The sequence below is a fragment of the Diceros bicornis genome, chromosome 10, assembly GCF_020826845.1.
Source record: "Diceros bicornis minor isolate mBicDic1 chromosome 10, mDicBic1.mat.cur, whole genome shotgun sequence".
In the NCBI taxonomy this organism is placed as follows: Eukaryota; Metazoa; Chordata; class Mammalia; order Perissodactyla; family Rhinocerotidae; genus Diceros; species Diceros bicornis.
This window is the reverse complement of record NC_080749.1, coordinates 58,197,969-58,213,904: the sequence shown is the minus strand read 5'-3', so window position 1 is coordinate 58,213,904 and position 15,936 is coordinate 58,197,969. Positions and strand designations below refer to the sequence as shown.

At 40.9% G+C, this 15,936-nt stretch overlaps 1 protein-coding gene across 1 annotated transcript in view; it reads left to right on the top strand.

The window, feature by feature from the left end:
* Nucleotides 1-15,936, top strand: part of LOC131410855 (dual 3',5'-cyclic-AMP and -GMP phosphodiesterase 11A) — a 247,374-nt gene that overhangs the window by 186,509 nt on the left and 44,929 nt on the right. Inside the window, exon 14 of the mRNA XM_058549318.1 lies at nucleotides 11,579-11,656. Within this exon, the coding sequence (XP_058405301.1) occupies nucleotides 11,579-11,656 (78 nt within the window). The remainder of the gene's footprint in view (nucleotides 1-11,578; nucleotides 11,657-15,936) is intronic.

Here is a 15,936-nt window from a genome sequence, read left to right as displayed (position 1 = left end):
GTTAATATCCTTAAAAAGCTAAGATATTGCGTCCATGAAACAAGAACAGAATGCTTTAAAAAATAATAGGAGCAACCATGAAGAAGAAAGAGCTTTTGGAAATTAAAAACATGATAGACAAAATAAAAAATAAAATGAAAGCATTGGGAAATACAGTCAAAGGACAAAAAGACAGCAATATAGAAAACATTGTTGTATTTTATTATATGATTTTTAGTACTGTGTGATTTGTTAACTATGCGCATATATTACCTTGATAAACATAAATTTAATTAATTTTTAAAATATATTTAAAAAATAAAAATCCCAGCTCTGCCACTATTTAGCTGCATGTCATCAGACAAATTATTTACCTCTCAGAGCCTCTTTTCTTCATGTGTAAAATGGAGATAACAGTACCTATGTTATCTGTCTTATAAATGTCTTATATCTCGTAAATGTCTTATACGTCTTATAAATGGTGGCATCTACAACCTCATTGCTTTTATAGCCTATATTTTGCACTTTTTGTGGCCCTGATGTTTGACTTAACTATCATGATCTTACATCTTTTTCTGAATTGATGCTCCTTGATTTGTGATTTATGGAAGCCTATATCCCTTTAATGTTTTTATTTTCTGTCTCCGACACTTGCGGGATTTTGTGTTATTTTTCTCAAAGTAGAAGCATTTTCCCAAGCCAAGTTTCCAAGTAACTTCTAAGAGGGAAAAAAATCTCAACAGTTTGAGTTCATTTATCAAGACCTGTTAGGGATGTGACGAATCACCGAGTGAGCGCTGGAATGCAGTCAAGGAAGTTGGTTGCAACTCGTTTTCTCATTACTCTGTTCTTATCTTACTGCTGCAGCCCCTGCTAATGTTTGCTGACTCAAAAAGAAGCTGGCTTATTCTCTTTTTGTCAGCGTTATTGTTTTTTGAGGTTCTGAATAGCTGCTCATTCTCTAATCTAGACCTTCAGGAGGCTGATTCACTAGCTTGTCTAAAGTTGCATTAAAGTGTTGCCTTATTTTTAGCCAAAACAATCCCCAGGGTTAATGAAGGGAACAGCAGCTACTGCAAACTGTCACCCAGATGCTTTTATTTCACAAATATGCAATTGTGAGACTGGAAGTGATGTTAGAAATGATGTAATCCAATTCATCTCCCTCATTTTGTAGATCAGGTACTGAGCTCGAAAAGGTTAAATAGTGTCGCTTGGGTCACACAACTAATTAGTGGCTAAACTGGAACCCATACCTCCTCCTTTGGGGCTTTTTCCACAATCACTGTCTTCCTTCTCTAATGGAAGAATCAGGAAATAGTTGTAATGGGGATACATTACATGGCAATATTGACTTTCCCAGTTGTATGTTAATCAGTTTAATATGAAAACCAGTGTGGCTTCCCTGTGCATTCTCCCAAAGCAGAGCTGGAGACAAGGGCCTGCATGCAGGTAGTTTAGTTTTGGAAGTGACATCAGGAATAGGAGTGGGAGACTGGGACAGTGAAACGGGAAGTCGGGAAGCTATTGTAAAGACACAGTCCCTTGTTGGTCACCACTGTGGTCATCTGGGCTTGATCCTGCAGGGACTGTCTGAAATGTCTCATATGCTGCACCTCAAAATTACCACCAGCTTCCATCCTCCATCAGCCAAGGTTGTCCCATGGGAGTTAACGCCCATGCACTTCCAGGACAGGCATGCCTGAGGGCTGGGGATTCCCACAGCCGTCCCCATCCCAGACATGGAGTCAGAGCAGCACCGGAACAGAAAGCAAGTGAGGCACAGGGCCACCTAGGCAGGAGCTGCGGCACTTGTTGAAGCAGCAGTGGCTGGAGAACAGTGGGCTAAGAGGATCTGAGGTGGCCTCGTACACCTACTTTCTAGAAGTCTGGATTATCGTTGGTTCTTCTGCTCTGACTACTCAGATCAAAAGTCGTGATACAGTTGAGGTCAACCGAAAGGGAAGCTCTCTGCTTTCCTCCCCTGGGAAAGAGAAGGCACTCTGGAAACAGGCAGGGTGGGCACAGAGAAGGTCCAGGCCTTTTGGAGAGGAGGTTATGACTCATTCCTCGGGGCAGGATCTCCTGCCATGCGCCAAAAGAGGAAATGTAAGATTCCTGGGAATGTGGAACGCCTTTAAAAACAACCATAAAAACTTGTAACTTTAGTTTCCAACGGCTTTGGGTGTCCTCAGGATTCTATGCTACAAATGACAGATGAAAGCAGAATTCACAAGTTTAAAAAACAAAAACAAAACAAAACAAAACAAAAAAACCTCAGTGAGAATTTCTAGGCTTCACAACCCAAATCATTCTTCAGTCTGATTTTCCAACTCATTGAAAACATTTTCCAATTTCTGCTGAGTGATTTTCTGCAATTGATTTCTGTGCCTATTTCTGAGTCCCTACAGTGAACAAGGCCTTGATAATTAAATATCGTCTCAGGCAGGACTTAGACATACCCTGTCGGTACCAGCCATGTGACTTTGAGAGAGTCACTCACTTAATCTCTCTTTGCCTTGGTTTCCTTGTCAGCGACATGGGGACAGGCTCATCACCCATACCACTCCCCTAGGGTCCTTGTGGTGGTCAAAGGAGAGTACCTATTTGAAAGATAATTTGGTGATTTAAATAATTAAGATTTAAATAACCTAAATAATTTAAATTTGATAACATCATTTAAAGTATCTTATAAAGAAAAGAGTCATTCAGCCGGAAAACTTAATAAAATTTATACCATAAAAGATGATGCTTGTTAGGGTAAGCAGAGAGATCCAAATTATAAACGTTAAAACTTCAAATAGTACACATGTGCTGTACTATTTGTCTGCATGGAAGTCAACAAAGATGACCTATGCAACTTCCACAATTATCAATAAAAACAACAACTAATATTTCATAAGTGCTGGAGCTTTATATACATATCATCCCATTTAATACTTATCTAGGTCCTCTTAGCATAGGTACTATTATTGACCTCATAATACACACAAGGAAACTGAGGTTTGGAGAGATTCAGTAAATTGCTCACAATATTAGATGATAAAGCTGAGATTCGAACCAAGAAATTGGACTCCAAAATGTTTTTGCCATTCTCTCTGCAGTTATATAACTGTTAGTTTAAGAGGACTGACAGGGAAACTGAGGCCAATCCTGGGAATACTTGGGCACTAGGGGCAGCAGTGACTTGAGTATGCCCATGCCTGAGGCCAGTTCCAAACGCTCAGTAGCAATTCAACTAACTGCAGACTGCACCACCAGGGAGGGGGTGGGTGTGGAGGCTTCAGGTTAGAGTTGCTCAGGAGCCTGTCTGGTGGGGCCAAGACTGCAATTAGAGGCTCATTGCTTGCAGTTGAGCTAAGCTGGGGCATCAGAAGTTGGCAATTCTTTAGCTTTAATACAGTCATGGAGGGTGTTGCTATCAAGTGGCAATAACTGTTTAGCATCCATCCCCAACAGGTTGTGATTACATAACACTATATCTCTCATCTACCGGGTGCCTACTCCACGCCCAGCACTGTTCTGGGCTTTACAGTATCTCCCTGTATCACCACTAGAATGGGAGCCCCATGAATGCAGACATCTCACTCTTAGACCCCCAAAACCAGACACACTGCCTGACATAATGAGTTCTCAAAATAGTCGCTCTTTGATATTGAATTCTCATATCAACCTGCAAGGTAGATATTGTTATGGCATCTTCTAGATAAGGATACCTGGGCTTAGAGAGAGTAGGTAATTTGCCCAAAGTCATCAAGTTGTCTGTGCTCACGTCTCCATGCCCCACTGCCGTAGGCCACTATTTAAACTGAGAATTATCCAATAATTCTGATTTTATAAATCCATTTGGATGCTCAACACTTTTCCAGTTGGCTTTCTAAATTAATCAGAATAATCTTCAAATTGAAAAATTTCCATTTCCCTTTGTGCTCTACAAACATTCATCAGCAATTATGGCAAGCCCCCAATCTAATGGTTTCTTTGTCTTCATCTTTCCAAAGGGATGCAATAAGTAGCATTTCACAAAAGCATCTGATGATGACAGCAAAATGTACTAAATTATCTGAGATTGTTAGGAGTTACGGTTTGACTATCCTTTTAAAAATTAGGTTAATATCAGAATAATTTATTTTAAAAAATAGAATAGGAACTCAACAAATGTTTCTACTGCTATGTAGACAGGAATGTTCATTCATTCATCATTCAGCAAATGTTTATTAAAAGAGCACTATATTCAATGTTTTCAACTTTTACAGTTGCCTGCACTCAACTAGCCACCATATTATATATAAACACATATAAATTAATGCACAGTAAGGTTATTATAGGGCTTAACCCATTGCTCTTTCCAAACATTCTTCTATTTTAACAGAGCCTAATGAATTAACCCATTGAAATTATTCTAATGTTAGAATAACAGGCCCTGTGGTAGGTTGATGGAAGAAATATTTTGGTTCTTCTTGACGCATTTCAAAGCACTTTTACACATATTCCTCCCCATATCCCATCCACATGATATTTCAACTGAGTAAAACATGAGAAATTCATCCACGGGCACTTATTGATGCCTTCTTGATGCCAGGGTCTGTGCTAGTTGCTGGGGATGCACAGGCAGATAAGACGTAGTTCTTACCTTCAGGGACTCAGCGCCCAGTGGGGAAGAGAGAACAACAGTAATACCACAGTGTGAGGAGTGCTACAGCCAAAGTCAATGCAGGGCAACCGGGCACGTGCCGTCTAGCAACGCCTTAACCCACTTCTTGTCCTGGTGATTATGGTTTGACTGAACTGATGGCTAGGGCCTTGTGTTGTGTAATCTCCTATCATTTTCAACATTCAGAGTCATTCTAGTCTTTCTGTTTCCTTCATCTTGCCAATTTTATTCGTACTGCCAACAACAGCACAGCATCAAACAGGTAATTTCATTCAGGCTTTTAGGTGGCTCTTGTGTTATCAGTGCTAGTCCAAAGCAGGGAGACAATTCACTTTCAAAATTAAATATATGACTTTTTTCCTTTAGTCATAATTACTGGAGTTAACATCTGCATATTAATTTTCTGTTCCTCTCTGGTGCTTTTACATCCAAAGTTCTGAAATCTCTCCAGAATCTGCATTTAGCAATCAACTGCAGATGTCTGATCTGCCTATTGAATGAGCTGTAAGAACACTGAAAGAACGAATATCCTCCTCCCCTGCACCCACCCCACCCATCTGCACATCCCGCCACCCCTGCCCGATAATTCTGGAGTTGAAATTGCAGGAGAGTCACAATGATGATTTGCCACCTTGGCAGTAAAACCTTCCTAACATTCATGGACTTTGGGTAGATTCAGAACAGTTACATAAATAGATAGATAAAGAATATGTGTACATATATAAATTTACAAAAAAACAAACTATTCCTGATTAAAATATACACAGGAATGGTAATTTCTCACTTTACAAATAAAAGGTGACTTGCAGATAAATTACAAACAAGAAAGATTTTCAATGTAGTGATGGGTGACTGGTAACCAATCTTTAGAATTATTTTTGAGGATAATTTTAGCAGTTCTATTCAAATGATGCTTTTTTAAAGACTGCTATTTTTCTAAGTGGAACATATGTCAGGAGAGCAGGATAAAAGCCTAATAAAAACATATCTGATTATAAATGAGATTTTCCAGTAAGTTGCTTTTCACTAGTGGAGGTATTTGCCAATGTCTTTGAAAACCAAGGTTCCCAATGACCTGCTTGAGAAGTTAATGATATAGTTCCTCCTGACAAAGGAGTCTGGATCCAGGGACTATTGTACAATTTTGTGGATTTTCAAATGTTCGTTTTAGCAGTCCTGTGTTTTCAAAAGTGCTCCTATTTCTAATAGTTTCACATATGCTCATGCTGTTGACTTTATAATCTATATACACATACACATATAGATGCTAAAAGGAGCAGCTGTGTGGGCAAATTCGTTTCTCAAAAGCACAGCAAGTTTCACATTGTTGCTTTGTAATGATTATCGCTAGGGAGGAGGCCAGAAATACACTACTGGGAGCCGTGAACCACCAACCTGACCTGGGCCATCGGCAGCTCATCTTTGGAGCATCCTCTTGTTGATGAGGGAAAGACCTTTGACTGGTGCCTGCCTTAGTGCTCGGTACTTGGTACTTGGCACTTCCTTGGAACAACAGCCTGCAATACCATTACATCTTGTGAGGGTTGTCGGCCACTGCTGTTCATATTCTCACAACATGCCAGGCTATCTGTCCCCCAAGGTTCACGCTATACACAGTTTACAAAGATGATCTCAGAGGCCAGAACTGGGAGGCTGGGGCCCTGGAATCGACCCAGATCTGCCCTTAACTGCCCTGGGACCCTGGGCAAATCACTCCAACTTCCTTCACCTTGAATTCCTCACCCATAAAATGAGAGAGTTCCAGCCGATGTTTCTCAAAGGTACCATATACCTCTAACAGTCTAAAATGAAAACTCAAGTTAAACATAGCAAAGAAATCACTCTATGACCCAGCAATTTTACATATACATAAGTATATGTGTGTATATTATATAGAGAGAGATAGGCAGACAGACAGAGACAGATAGATGGAGAAGCAGAGAGGAAACTCACAAATTCACAAGGAGATGCATACAAGGATGTTCATAGCAGCATTGTTTGTATAGAAAAAATAAATTGGAAATAATCTAAATTTTCATCATCAGGAAATAGGTAAATAAACAGTGGTATAATGATCCGTGGAATAGCACACAACAGTGAAAAGGAATGGCCTAGAACTATACATAACAACATGGATGAATCTCACACTGAGCAAGAAAAGCCAGTTGCCAAAGAATACATACACTATGATGACACCATTTATAAAGTTTTAAAATATACCTTTTATGAAGTTTTAAAATCTGCAGAGCAATACTCTGCATAATTTACCTAGTAAAATTACAACAATATGTGTGAAGATGATTTATACAAAATCTAGAAAATGGCCATCTCGTGGTGGGAGGGAGAGAGGCAGAAGCAACAGTACAGACAGAGATGCACACAGGCCTCAACAGGACGGGTACAGGTTTATTGCCAGGCTGGCTGGTAGACAGATAGATAGATTCTCTATGTCCATTGTGTAATTTTTATACCTTTTTAAATATATTAAGTATGTGTAATAAATTCATTATGTGATCTTTGCATTTCATCACTTCAAAATCCTTTTTGCAGCCTTATGAAAGTGATTAACCCCATCTCGTGATCTTCAAGATGATTAATTTTCAGGAACTTTAAAAAATTTTTAAATGCACTTTGGTTTAAACTGTAAAGCATCTATTTGGTTACTTATGTGAGCAAATATATTACCAGATGTATGAGATACCTGGTTCCACCAGAGCCTAGACTTTTCTCACGTTTATGTTGACAAAACTGTGGTGTTCAGTAGGTCTCCTATTACCTTCTGAGGTCGTAGTCAACCTTGGGATGCCAGAACAAATAGAACCTATCAAGAAATAGCCACACTTTTGTCAGTGGAGGAAAAATACACTTAGTATATCATATTTTTCTGTGCCCTATGAAGAGATTCCTCCTGCCCCTCCTCTATCCCCCATCCCCTGGGGATAGTGGATAGTCCCTGTTGTCCTGATGCAGTGGAATTCAGCTTTGTTATAGTGTGATGTGAAGCCTATGACCCATTTTGGGTTCAGTTGATTCGAGACTTTCACACCAGCAACTCTAGCTATTAAAATGTCCATCATTAGGGAATTTACTTGTATGGTGCTGTTCGATTGTCTTGTCATAGATTTGCATTTTTCTTTTTAATTTCTTTTCTGCACTGAGTTAGCCACCTGGGTAATATGCCTCCACTTTGCATCAGAGAGGTTATGTCTCGTATATTGAACGTACTCTCAGCAGATGGAACAATAGTGGAGGGCGGGTCAGACATTGGATGGAAATGGTCTTCTTCAATTTCCCACAACTTGTTATGTTTTCCACTCGGTTCAAGTTAGAATCTAGTCTTCAGGAATCTGACAGGGCTTTTCTTGGATAGATTTTATGTTGTTTTCTTATCTCAGTCTCTCCAAATGGCAATTGTGAAGACCCAAAAACAATCAGAATCTAGGTGAAACCAGTGGCTGGAGAGTTATTTTTAAAAATGAATATGGTTCCAAGATAATCATTTACATTCATTGATCAACTCAACAAATACTTATTGGGCTCCTACTACATGTCAGGCACTGTTGTGGGCACTGGGGATCCAGGAGTGAAGAAAAATGGGCCAGGCCCTTGTCCTCACGGAGCATGCATTCTAGTGATTTCTTAGACTAACCCATAGGATTGAAATGACACCCAGGTGCATATGATGACAGGGATGATGACTGACAAGCTTTTACAGAAAGCCTTCCACAATCTTCCACGACCCTCCAAGCTAAGCTGAGTGCCTTCCTCTGTGCTCCCAGGACACGCTGCTTGGGGCAGCTGTTATTCTAACAGGTTGCATTTGTATCCTGGCTCTGCCACTCACCAGCTGTGAAAGCTTGAACCAGTTAACTCAACCCTTCTGAGCTTAATAACAGCTTAACAGCTAATCCTTACTGAGCACTTCCTGTGTGCCAGCACTCTGCTAAGTGTCTTACATAAATCATTTTATTTAATCCTCCCACCAACCCTACAAGATAGATCCCATTACTATTACTCTTTACAGATAAGAAAACTGAAGCCCAGCAAGGTAAAGTAACCTACCCAAGGTTGGCCATGTGGGTAGTAAGTGACAGAACCCAGGCAGTCTACTTGGGACATAGTAGGACCCAATAAATTTAGGCTCATCAGGGCAGGGACTGGGGGAGGCAAGTGAGGTGAGTCATGTGAGTGCAGCATCAGATCCTATCTTTATTTTAAATTTTGATATTTTGTTCATCATGGATTTTTTTTGTATTTATGTTGAATTTTTTAATATTGCATTAAAATACTATTTGTCTTGATTACTGAATTTTTGGGCACCCATTTAAATTTTGTGCCCAAGGTGAGTGCCTCCCTCCCTCACTCTAGTCCCAGGATCATTAGTATCACATTTGAAGGGGAATCACCTATTTATTTGTTGATTGCTTCTGCTAAATTCAGAGATGTTTCAAGACTGCACCCATGTCTTGTGTCCATAAAGCCCAGTAAGGAGTTGGCACAGAGTAGGTGTTCAATAAATATTTGTTGAACCAAACTATCTGCTCCACAATAATTCAAAGGAAGACTAATTTCCAGTCAGTGAGAAGAGCGAACTAGATGACCTCTTCAATCTCGTGTAGTACAATTAGTCCATTGTGTATTATTGTTGGCAGTAACACTATTAATATTGTTTACAGGGGCCAGCCCCATGGCTTAGCGGTTAAGTGCAGGCGCTCCGCTACTGGTGGTCCGGGTTCGGATCCCGGGCGCGCACGGACGCACCGCTTGTCGGGCCATGCTGAGGCCTCGTCCCACATAGAGCAACTAGCAGGATGTGCAACCACCACATACAACTATCTAATGGGGCTTTGGTGAGGGGAAAAAAGAAAAAAGGAGGAGGATTGGCAATAGATGTTAGCTCAGGGACGGTCTTCCTCAGCAAAAAGAGGAGGATTGGCATGGATGTTAGCTGAGGGCTGATCTTCCTCACAAAAAAAAAAAAAAAAATATATATATATATATATATAGTTTACATATTAACCACAGCTATCAGGTATTGAATACCTATAAGTGCCAAACACTTAACACATCTCATCTCAAATTCTCACCACACAGCTGGAAACTGAGGCTCAGCAATGTGGCATCGCTTGCCCAGGACCACACAGCTAGTAGGTGACAGCATCAAGCTCAGGTCAGTGTGAGTCCAGACCTGGGTTCTTTCCATTCCACCACCTCCCTTTCTATTTCGGTTCACAGTCAGTGGCGGTGATGTGAAAAAGGCAGGACCATGGTCATAAAGAAGGGAGTGGGCAAGTGAAGAAGATGGTAAAGTTATACAAAGAAAAGACATGCACATACCTGCACACCCGAAGAGGAGGGGCATTGCTGGGCCCTTCCATGTAACTGTGCAACGCCATCTCTGCCGATTGCTACAAGGTCGCTGTGGAGATTATCCCGTACTGTGGTGTGGCCTTGACCTGGATCCACTTGAAAGGATAGATCCAGAACCTGGGTTTGTGTCTCGAGTAAGGAAGTGAGCCACATATTAGTCTTCCTGACCTGCTCTGTTTCTCGTAAATTGAGTAGTCAGTCTGACCAGGTGACAAGAAGTGCATACAGTTGGTCAGCTGGTGATGAGCACCCCAGACCAAATACAGGGGACCAATTGTATTCAGCATCATGTCATTTGTCACCCAACTACAATGAGTCAGTACTACATGCCTAAGATCCTACTCTGATTTCTACCATACGTGACACGGTAATATTTTCCAAAGTGTATTACTTAAAACATCAGTACTGTGGAATTCTGTGGTTAAGTAAGGTTCAACAGGCTTTTCTATCTCAGTATTCCTCAGAGCCTTCAAAAGGCTAATGTGGGTGGTGAATCTCCCAGAGAAATATGTTACAGGCAGCATTTCTCAAACCCACTTGACCAGGGAATCCCTTTGCATGGAGTATCTCCTCAGGCTAGCATTTTGCGGGATGCACTTCAGGAAACAATGTGTCAAGCTCCCTTCAATAGTCTCTCATTAGGAAGTGCCAAGAAGGCGAAACCTTGGGAAATGATTCTTAAAGACTCAAAATGATGATGCCTTCTTTTTTTCCTTTTTGACTATAAAAATGAAAAGTCATATAACTACGTTAAAGAAAAGTTTTGAAAATAGGAATGAATCACCCTTATTTTCACAACTTTAGAATATTCCTTCCTTGTCTTTTCCATACCTGCACATCTCCAAATGTGTATCTGTACGTGCGTGTGTATCCAGCACTTAAAATGTGCAGACACTATGCTAAATGCTTTGTGTGTCATCTCATTTAATCCTCACAATAACTCTGTGAGTTAGCAAATATAATCCCATGTTAGAGATTAGGAAATTGAGGCTCAGAGGGTTTAGGTAACTTCCCAAAGTTGCTCAGCAAGCAAGTGACTGAGCCATGGTTTAAATACAGTTATTTCTGACTCTACAGCCTATGTGTTTAAGCACTGCAATGCTGAAATACTTATTTTCTAAACTAGAAAAAAGCATTTGTCCTGAATTTACTACCAGGGAGTTTATCTTATCTTGGGTCATCATACAGCTCAGTTCTACATTGAATGATAAAAGAACATTCCAGAATTGTTCCTGTTTTTTATTTATCCTTGCCTCCCTTCTCTAACTTTCAGTAAGTGTCACAAGGGCTTCACAGCAAGAAATCCAAAATGCAGGACCAGATTGTTCTCTGTTTTATGGCTCGATAATCTCCTTTGTTGTAAATACATTCAGAAATGATTGTGGCTTTTTCTTGAAGCCTCAACATTTTTAAAAAGTGATTTATTTTGATAGTGCTTTAGCCTCATGATTTCAAATATTAAGTTACTTGGTTCAGGTGGCCTTATATTTTCCCATAAATGTGTTTATGTCACCCCGCAGACTGAGAAATTTCATTCCAGATTTTTTCTTTCTTTCTTTATTTGATTTTGTGCAGGAGGAGAACTGAATTCTTTGAACTTGTCAGTAAAGGAGAATATGATTGGAACATCAAAAACCATCGTGATATATTTCGGTAAGAAAAAGCTCTTGTTTATAGTGTTTCTTCATTATTCGAAGATTTAGCCACACTTTTCTGACAGTGCTAAGAGCACACAAGTGATATTTGAAGTCACAAATCTTAGCTTACATTAAAAACATTCAGAGATTAGTTGACTACATAGAGAAAAAATGGAGAATACATCATATTATATTATATATTAAACTATATTTTTGCCTTCTCTCCATAAATTTGCATTCAAAATTAGAAAATGATGTTCAAATTGGTTCAATTTCTGCAAGCCATGACTTCCTTTTTTTCACCAAGAAGCAGAGGTCTAAGTTGTGGGGAGAAGGGATTTTTGAACCTCAGAAAACAGTTACACAGAACAAAGGAAAGTGGAGAGTTAACTTTTGTTTTCCTTTAAAGACGCTAGGCATAGTAGATAGAAAACCAGTCGGAACAATTTCGGTGGTGGGAATAAGGAGTCTGTTCTTGACTTCTCACAGGACTTCTTCCCAGTTGTTTAGAAAAGACGGCGGCACACCATCATTTTTACATGGCACGTTTTAACCACCCGATTGCAGCCGCTCCAGCCGGTTAAGCACTGTTGCTCTTTCTTTCATCCTCTGTCCTTCCACTGCCCCCACCTCACCCATCCCCAGACTTTCTTCTGTCTTATCCCTGTTCTAAAGTGTCGAGTATTCCTAGGAAAGCCTGTGAGGCCAGGATTATGAGCTCCCTGTGTCTGCTCCACAGCCAGGCAACCCTGGAATCATCCCGACGGCATCCCTCCCACAGCCTCCACCCCGCCCCCATATCTGCTGCGTGAGACCTCAGCCACCGTGTTCAGAACACAGCGCTCCGCCTGTCCCTTCCCTCTGCAGCCGAGCTCTCTTCACACTTTCCTGCGGCTCTGTCACCAGAGGGCCCTCCGCTTCTCCCCTCTTCGCATTAATATTTCTCTGTGTTATCATTCCAGACCTTTCTCTTCTTCCTTTCCGGACGGGGAGGCGACCCCTCCGCTCTCCAGACCTAGCACCTTCGCTTGCGTCCTAATTCCACACCCTCCACCTCCCCACCCCCGCCCCTGACCTTGCGGTATCAATTATACTGCTTTGGCTTGCGTTTTCAAAATGTTTTTTTCCGTCATGACCTTTCTAGGCCTACAGATAAGCTTCTATCTCTTCCGTCAAAAAAGTTACCTCTAAAATCAGCCTTTCTCTCCAAGTCCAATCAGTCTCTCCTTCTCTTCGATTCCACACTTCATTCCCACTCCTCCTAACTTCTTGCAAGGCAATTTCTTTCTTTTTAAATAATTTTTAATTCCACAAGTAATTATAGGAGTATATTTTTCTGTAACAAATGAAAACATTAAAGATAACCCCCCAAATCTCCTTTGAGCTTCGCTATCAGTTCCCATACTGCCTCACAGCTCTCCTCTGTTACCGATGTGTTGTATCTTTCCAGACCATTTTCCAAGGCGTTTATATACATGTATACCCTTAGGAAAAATACTGTTTAGTGTGGGTTGGTTGGTTTGTTTTTAACATAAATTATATATTTACATGTCAATCTGACTTGCTTGTTCACTCAACCGTATGCTTTGGAATTCTTTCCACGTCCATAACTCATCATCTCTTATTGTTGTATCGTACTCCAAAGAATGGATTTACCACAGAGTATTGAGCCCTTTCTCCATTGAGGAATATAGTCTGTGAAATGTGATTTCTGCTCCTTTTGAAATTCACCCGTCAACTCCCAAGGGTCACATCCTACGGCCTTTGTTCCCTTCAGCTTCCTCCCTCTCTTCACAGCCCCTAATTGCATTGGCCTTTCCTTTCTTAAAACTCCCTCCTGACTTGGACTCTGCAAAGCCATGCTCTTCTGGATTTTCTACTTTCTTCTGACTCTTCTTTCTAAATGGAACAATCCCCCAAGGACCTATTTTTGGTTTTCTTCTCTCGTTCCTCAGCCTCCTCATGGTTCCAACTATCATCTCTTCTCAAATGACTTCCACCCAGCTTCTTGGGCTTGGCCTCTCTTCTGAGCACAACTCCGAAAAGGCCAGTGCTCATTCCACTTCTCCACCTGGGTGTTTTCCTGCAGAAGTTTTCAAACTTTTTGAGCAGGGAACCCCATATGTAAGAAAAAATCTTATTTGGAAACATAGCATGTGCAAGAGAGGTGCTCCCCGGGCGCTCCACTCCCCCAGCTCTGCCCTCCCTCCCCCATTTCATCATTAGACCCTGACCATGTGCATGCGGGGTGGGGGGCGGGATGCTCTGGGAGACCACTGTCTTAGAGAATTTTAAAATAGTAATAAAACTAACTAAAAGTCAGTCTGCTTTTTGTCATCACCATGTGCCTGCAATCTAAACAATGTCAGTGATGACATACTCCTCCCCAAGAAAAATCTTTTATTGGTATAAGTTCTAAACAATTGCTGAGGTTACTGTTGAGTATCAAAGTAATTGATATGAAAGCTTCAAATTAGTATATTACTACTTATCCTTTAATTGTACACACATCGTACGTGTACGTTAATTCCAAGAACGCCGGGTTATACAGTCAGCCCCTGACCCAGGTGGACTCCGTACACACTTTCGAGAGCAAGTTCCTATCAGGTCAGAACCTTCTGCACTCGCACCGGCGGTAGTTTGTGTCTCCAACCCTGCGGAGCTTCACACTCCTGCTTTTAAACAGTATATTCAGAATAAACAATGACAGCACAGTGATGGTTAGGATGAAAACACAAACACGAGTTGCTTCAATTCTGCTGTTTGATGTGACCATTTGGGGTTTTTATTTGTGTTTAAAATTTAAAACAGTGAAACAGAGTGCAGACTGTGGGGTGTAATATTTTTGTTCGTTAAGTGCAAATTTCAGTTCACACGTGAAATCTTTTACTGAATTTGAATATATCTTTAAAATTCGATTTTATTCTTTTTAAGTTGCTGATTGTTTTAAAACTAGAGAACAAATCAAGAAAGTAATGATTATTGCAAGATTATTATTGAAATAACGGCATGTAGACGAGAGGTATGGTAAAAATGATCTGCTGCAAGTATCGGATAGTCTAGGCACACCTCCACTCTTTACTCACCCCACTGAGCGCAGAAATAGTCAGGCTCTGCTCATCCCCGGCCATTGTTCGTTCAGTTGCGCTAAGCAGGTTGACACCATTTAACCATGAATTGGACTAGGATTATGCAGACCTCAAGACTAAAACAGGTAGCACAAACTCCCTCCCTGCTCTCTTACTCTAGAAAAGACCTTTCGCTTCTTGCAGAGGTTTGATCTGAAAAATAAAGTAAAACTGCTCATTGGCCTCCTTCAGTTCTTCCTTTGTAATCTCCCACCCCTATCCTCACCTTTGCACTCTCCCTGCCCCTCTTTGTTTCCGGCCCTTATCAATTTATGCTTTCCCACTGGTCTCCCTGCTTCCGTTCTCTCATTCTTCAAACTACTTTCACACCCACCACCTAAAGTTCTCTCCTTGGAGGTCTAGCTGGGTCCCTCCTTAATCAACTCTCCAGTGCCAGTTGGATAAAGGTTTCAGACACTCCACTCATCCTCTCTCCCAGCCTTTTTCTGTCTTCCTTCTCTGTGTAGACTTGCTGCTCCACTGTGGAGTATTCATTGAAAGTAGGGACTCTTCCGTCAGACTTTATAGATTCCAGTCCTAGCTTTGATACTTCCAGCTGTGTATCCTCTGGCAAGCTACCTAACTTCTCTGATCAAGGAATGCAAAGCACTATTTGCTCTGTAAAATGGAGATAGTGTCCCCACCTCATATAGACACTATGTAAATCACCCTATAGTGCCTGCTCAGTAAATTGTACTTGTTAGAATTATCATCATCTGGGCACCTAGCAGATACTCAATAAACTTGTTGATTGACTAATTAATGGCGATATGAATTTGAAAAGTAAACTTCAAATTATCAAGCAGAATCAGAAGCAAAGCAGGAACCTAAGTAATTAACCAAGTTATAGTATAAGTAGACAATGTCACAGAGATTGTGTACTGTCCAGGAGAGAGACTGCAAAGTCCTATGCATTACCCAGGATCTTGTCCCCCTCTGGTACCAGCAGAACCTAAAATGAGAAACATCAGAGTGTAGCAAGAGGGAGTCTGGTAGCTTTGTGATAAACCCAGAATCCTGAATCCTTACTGACTTCAGGAAGTTACTTAATCTCTCCATGTTTCCATTACCTCTCTGTGAAATAGGAATAACAGCACTACCTCCGAGGGTTCAAAGGATTCGTTTAGTCAGCAGTTAGTAGTTAGTTGGTAAAGTGCTTAGTACAGAG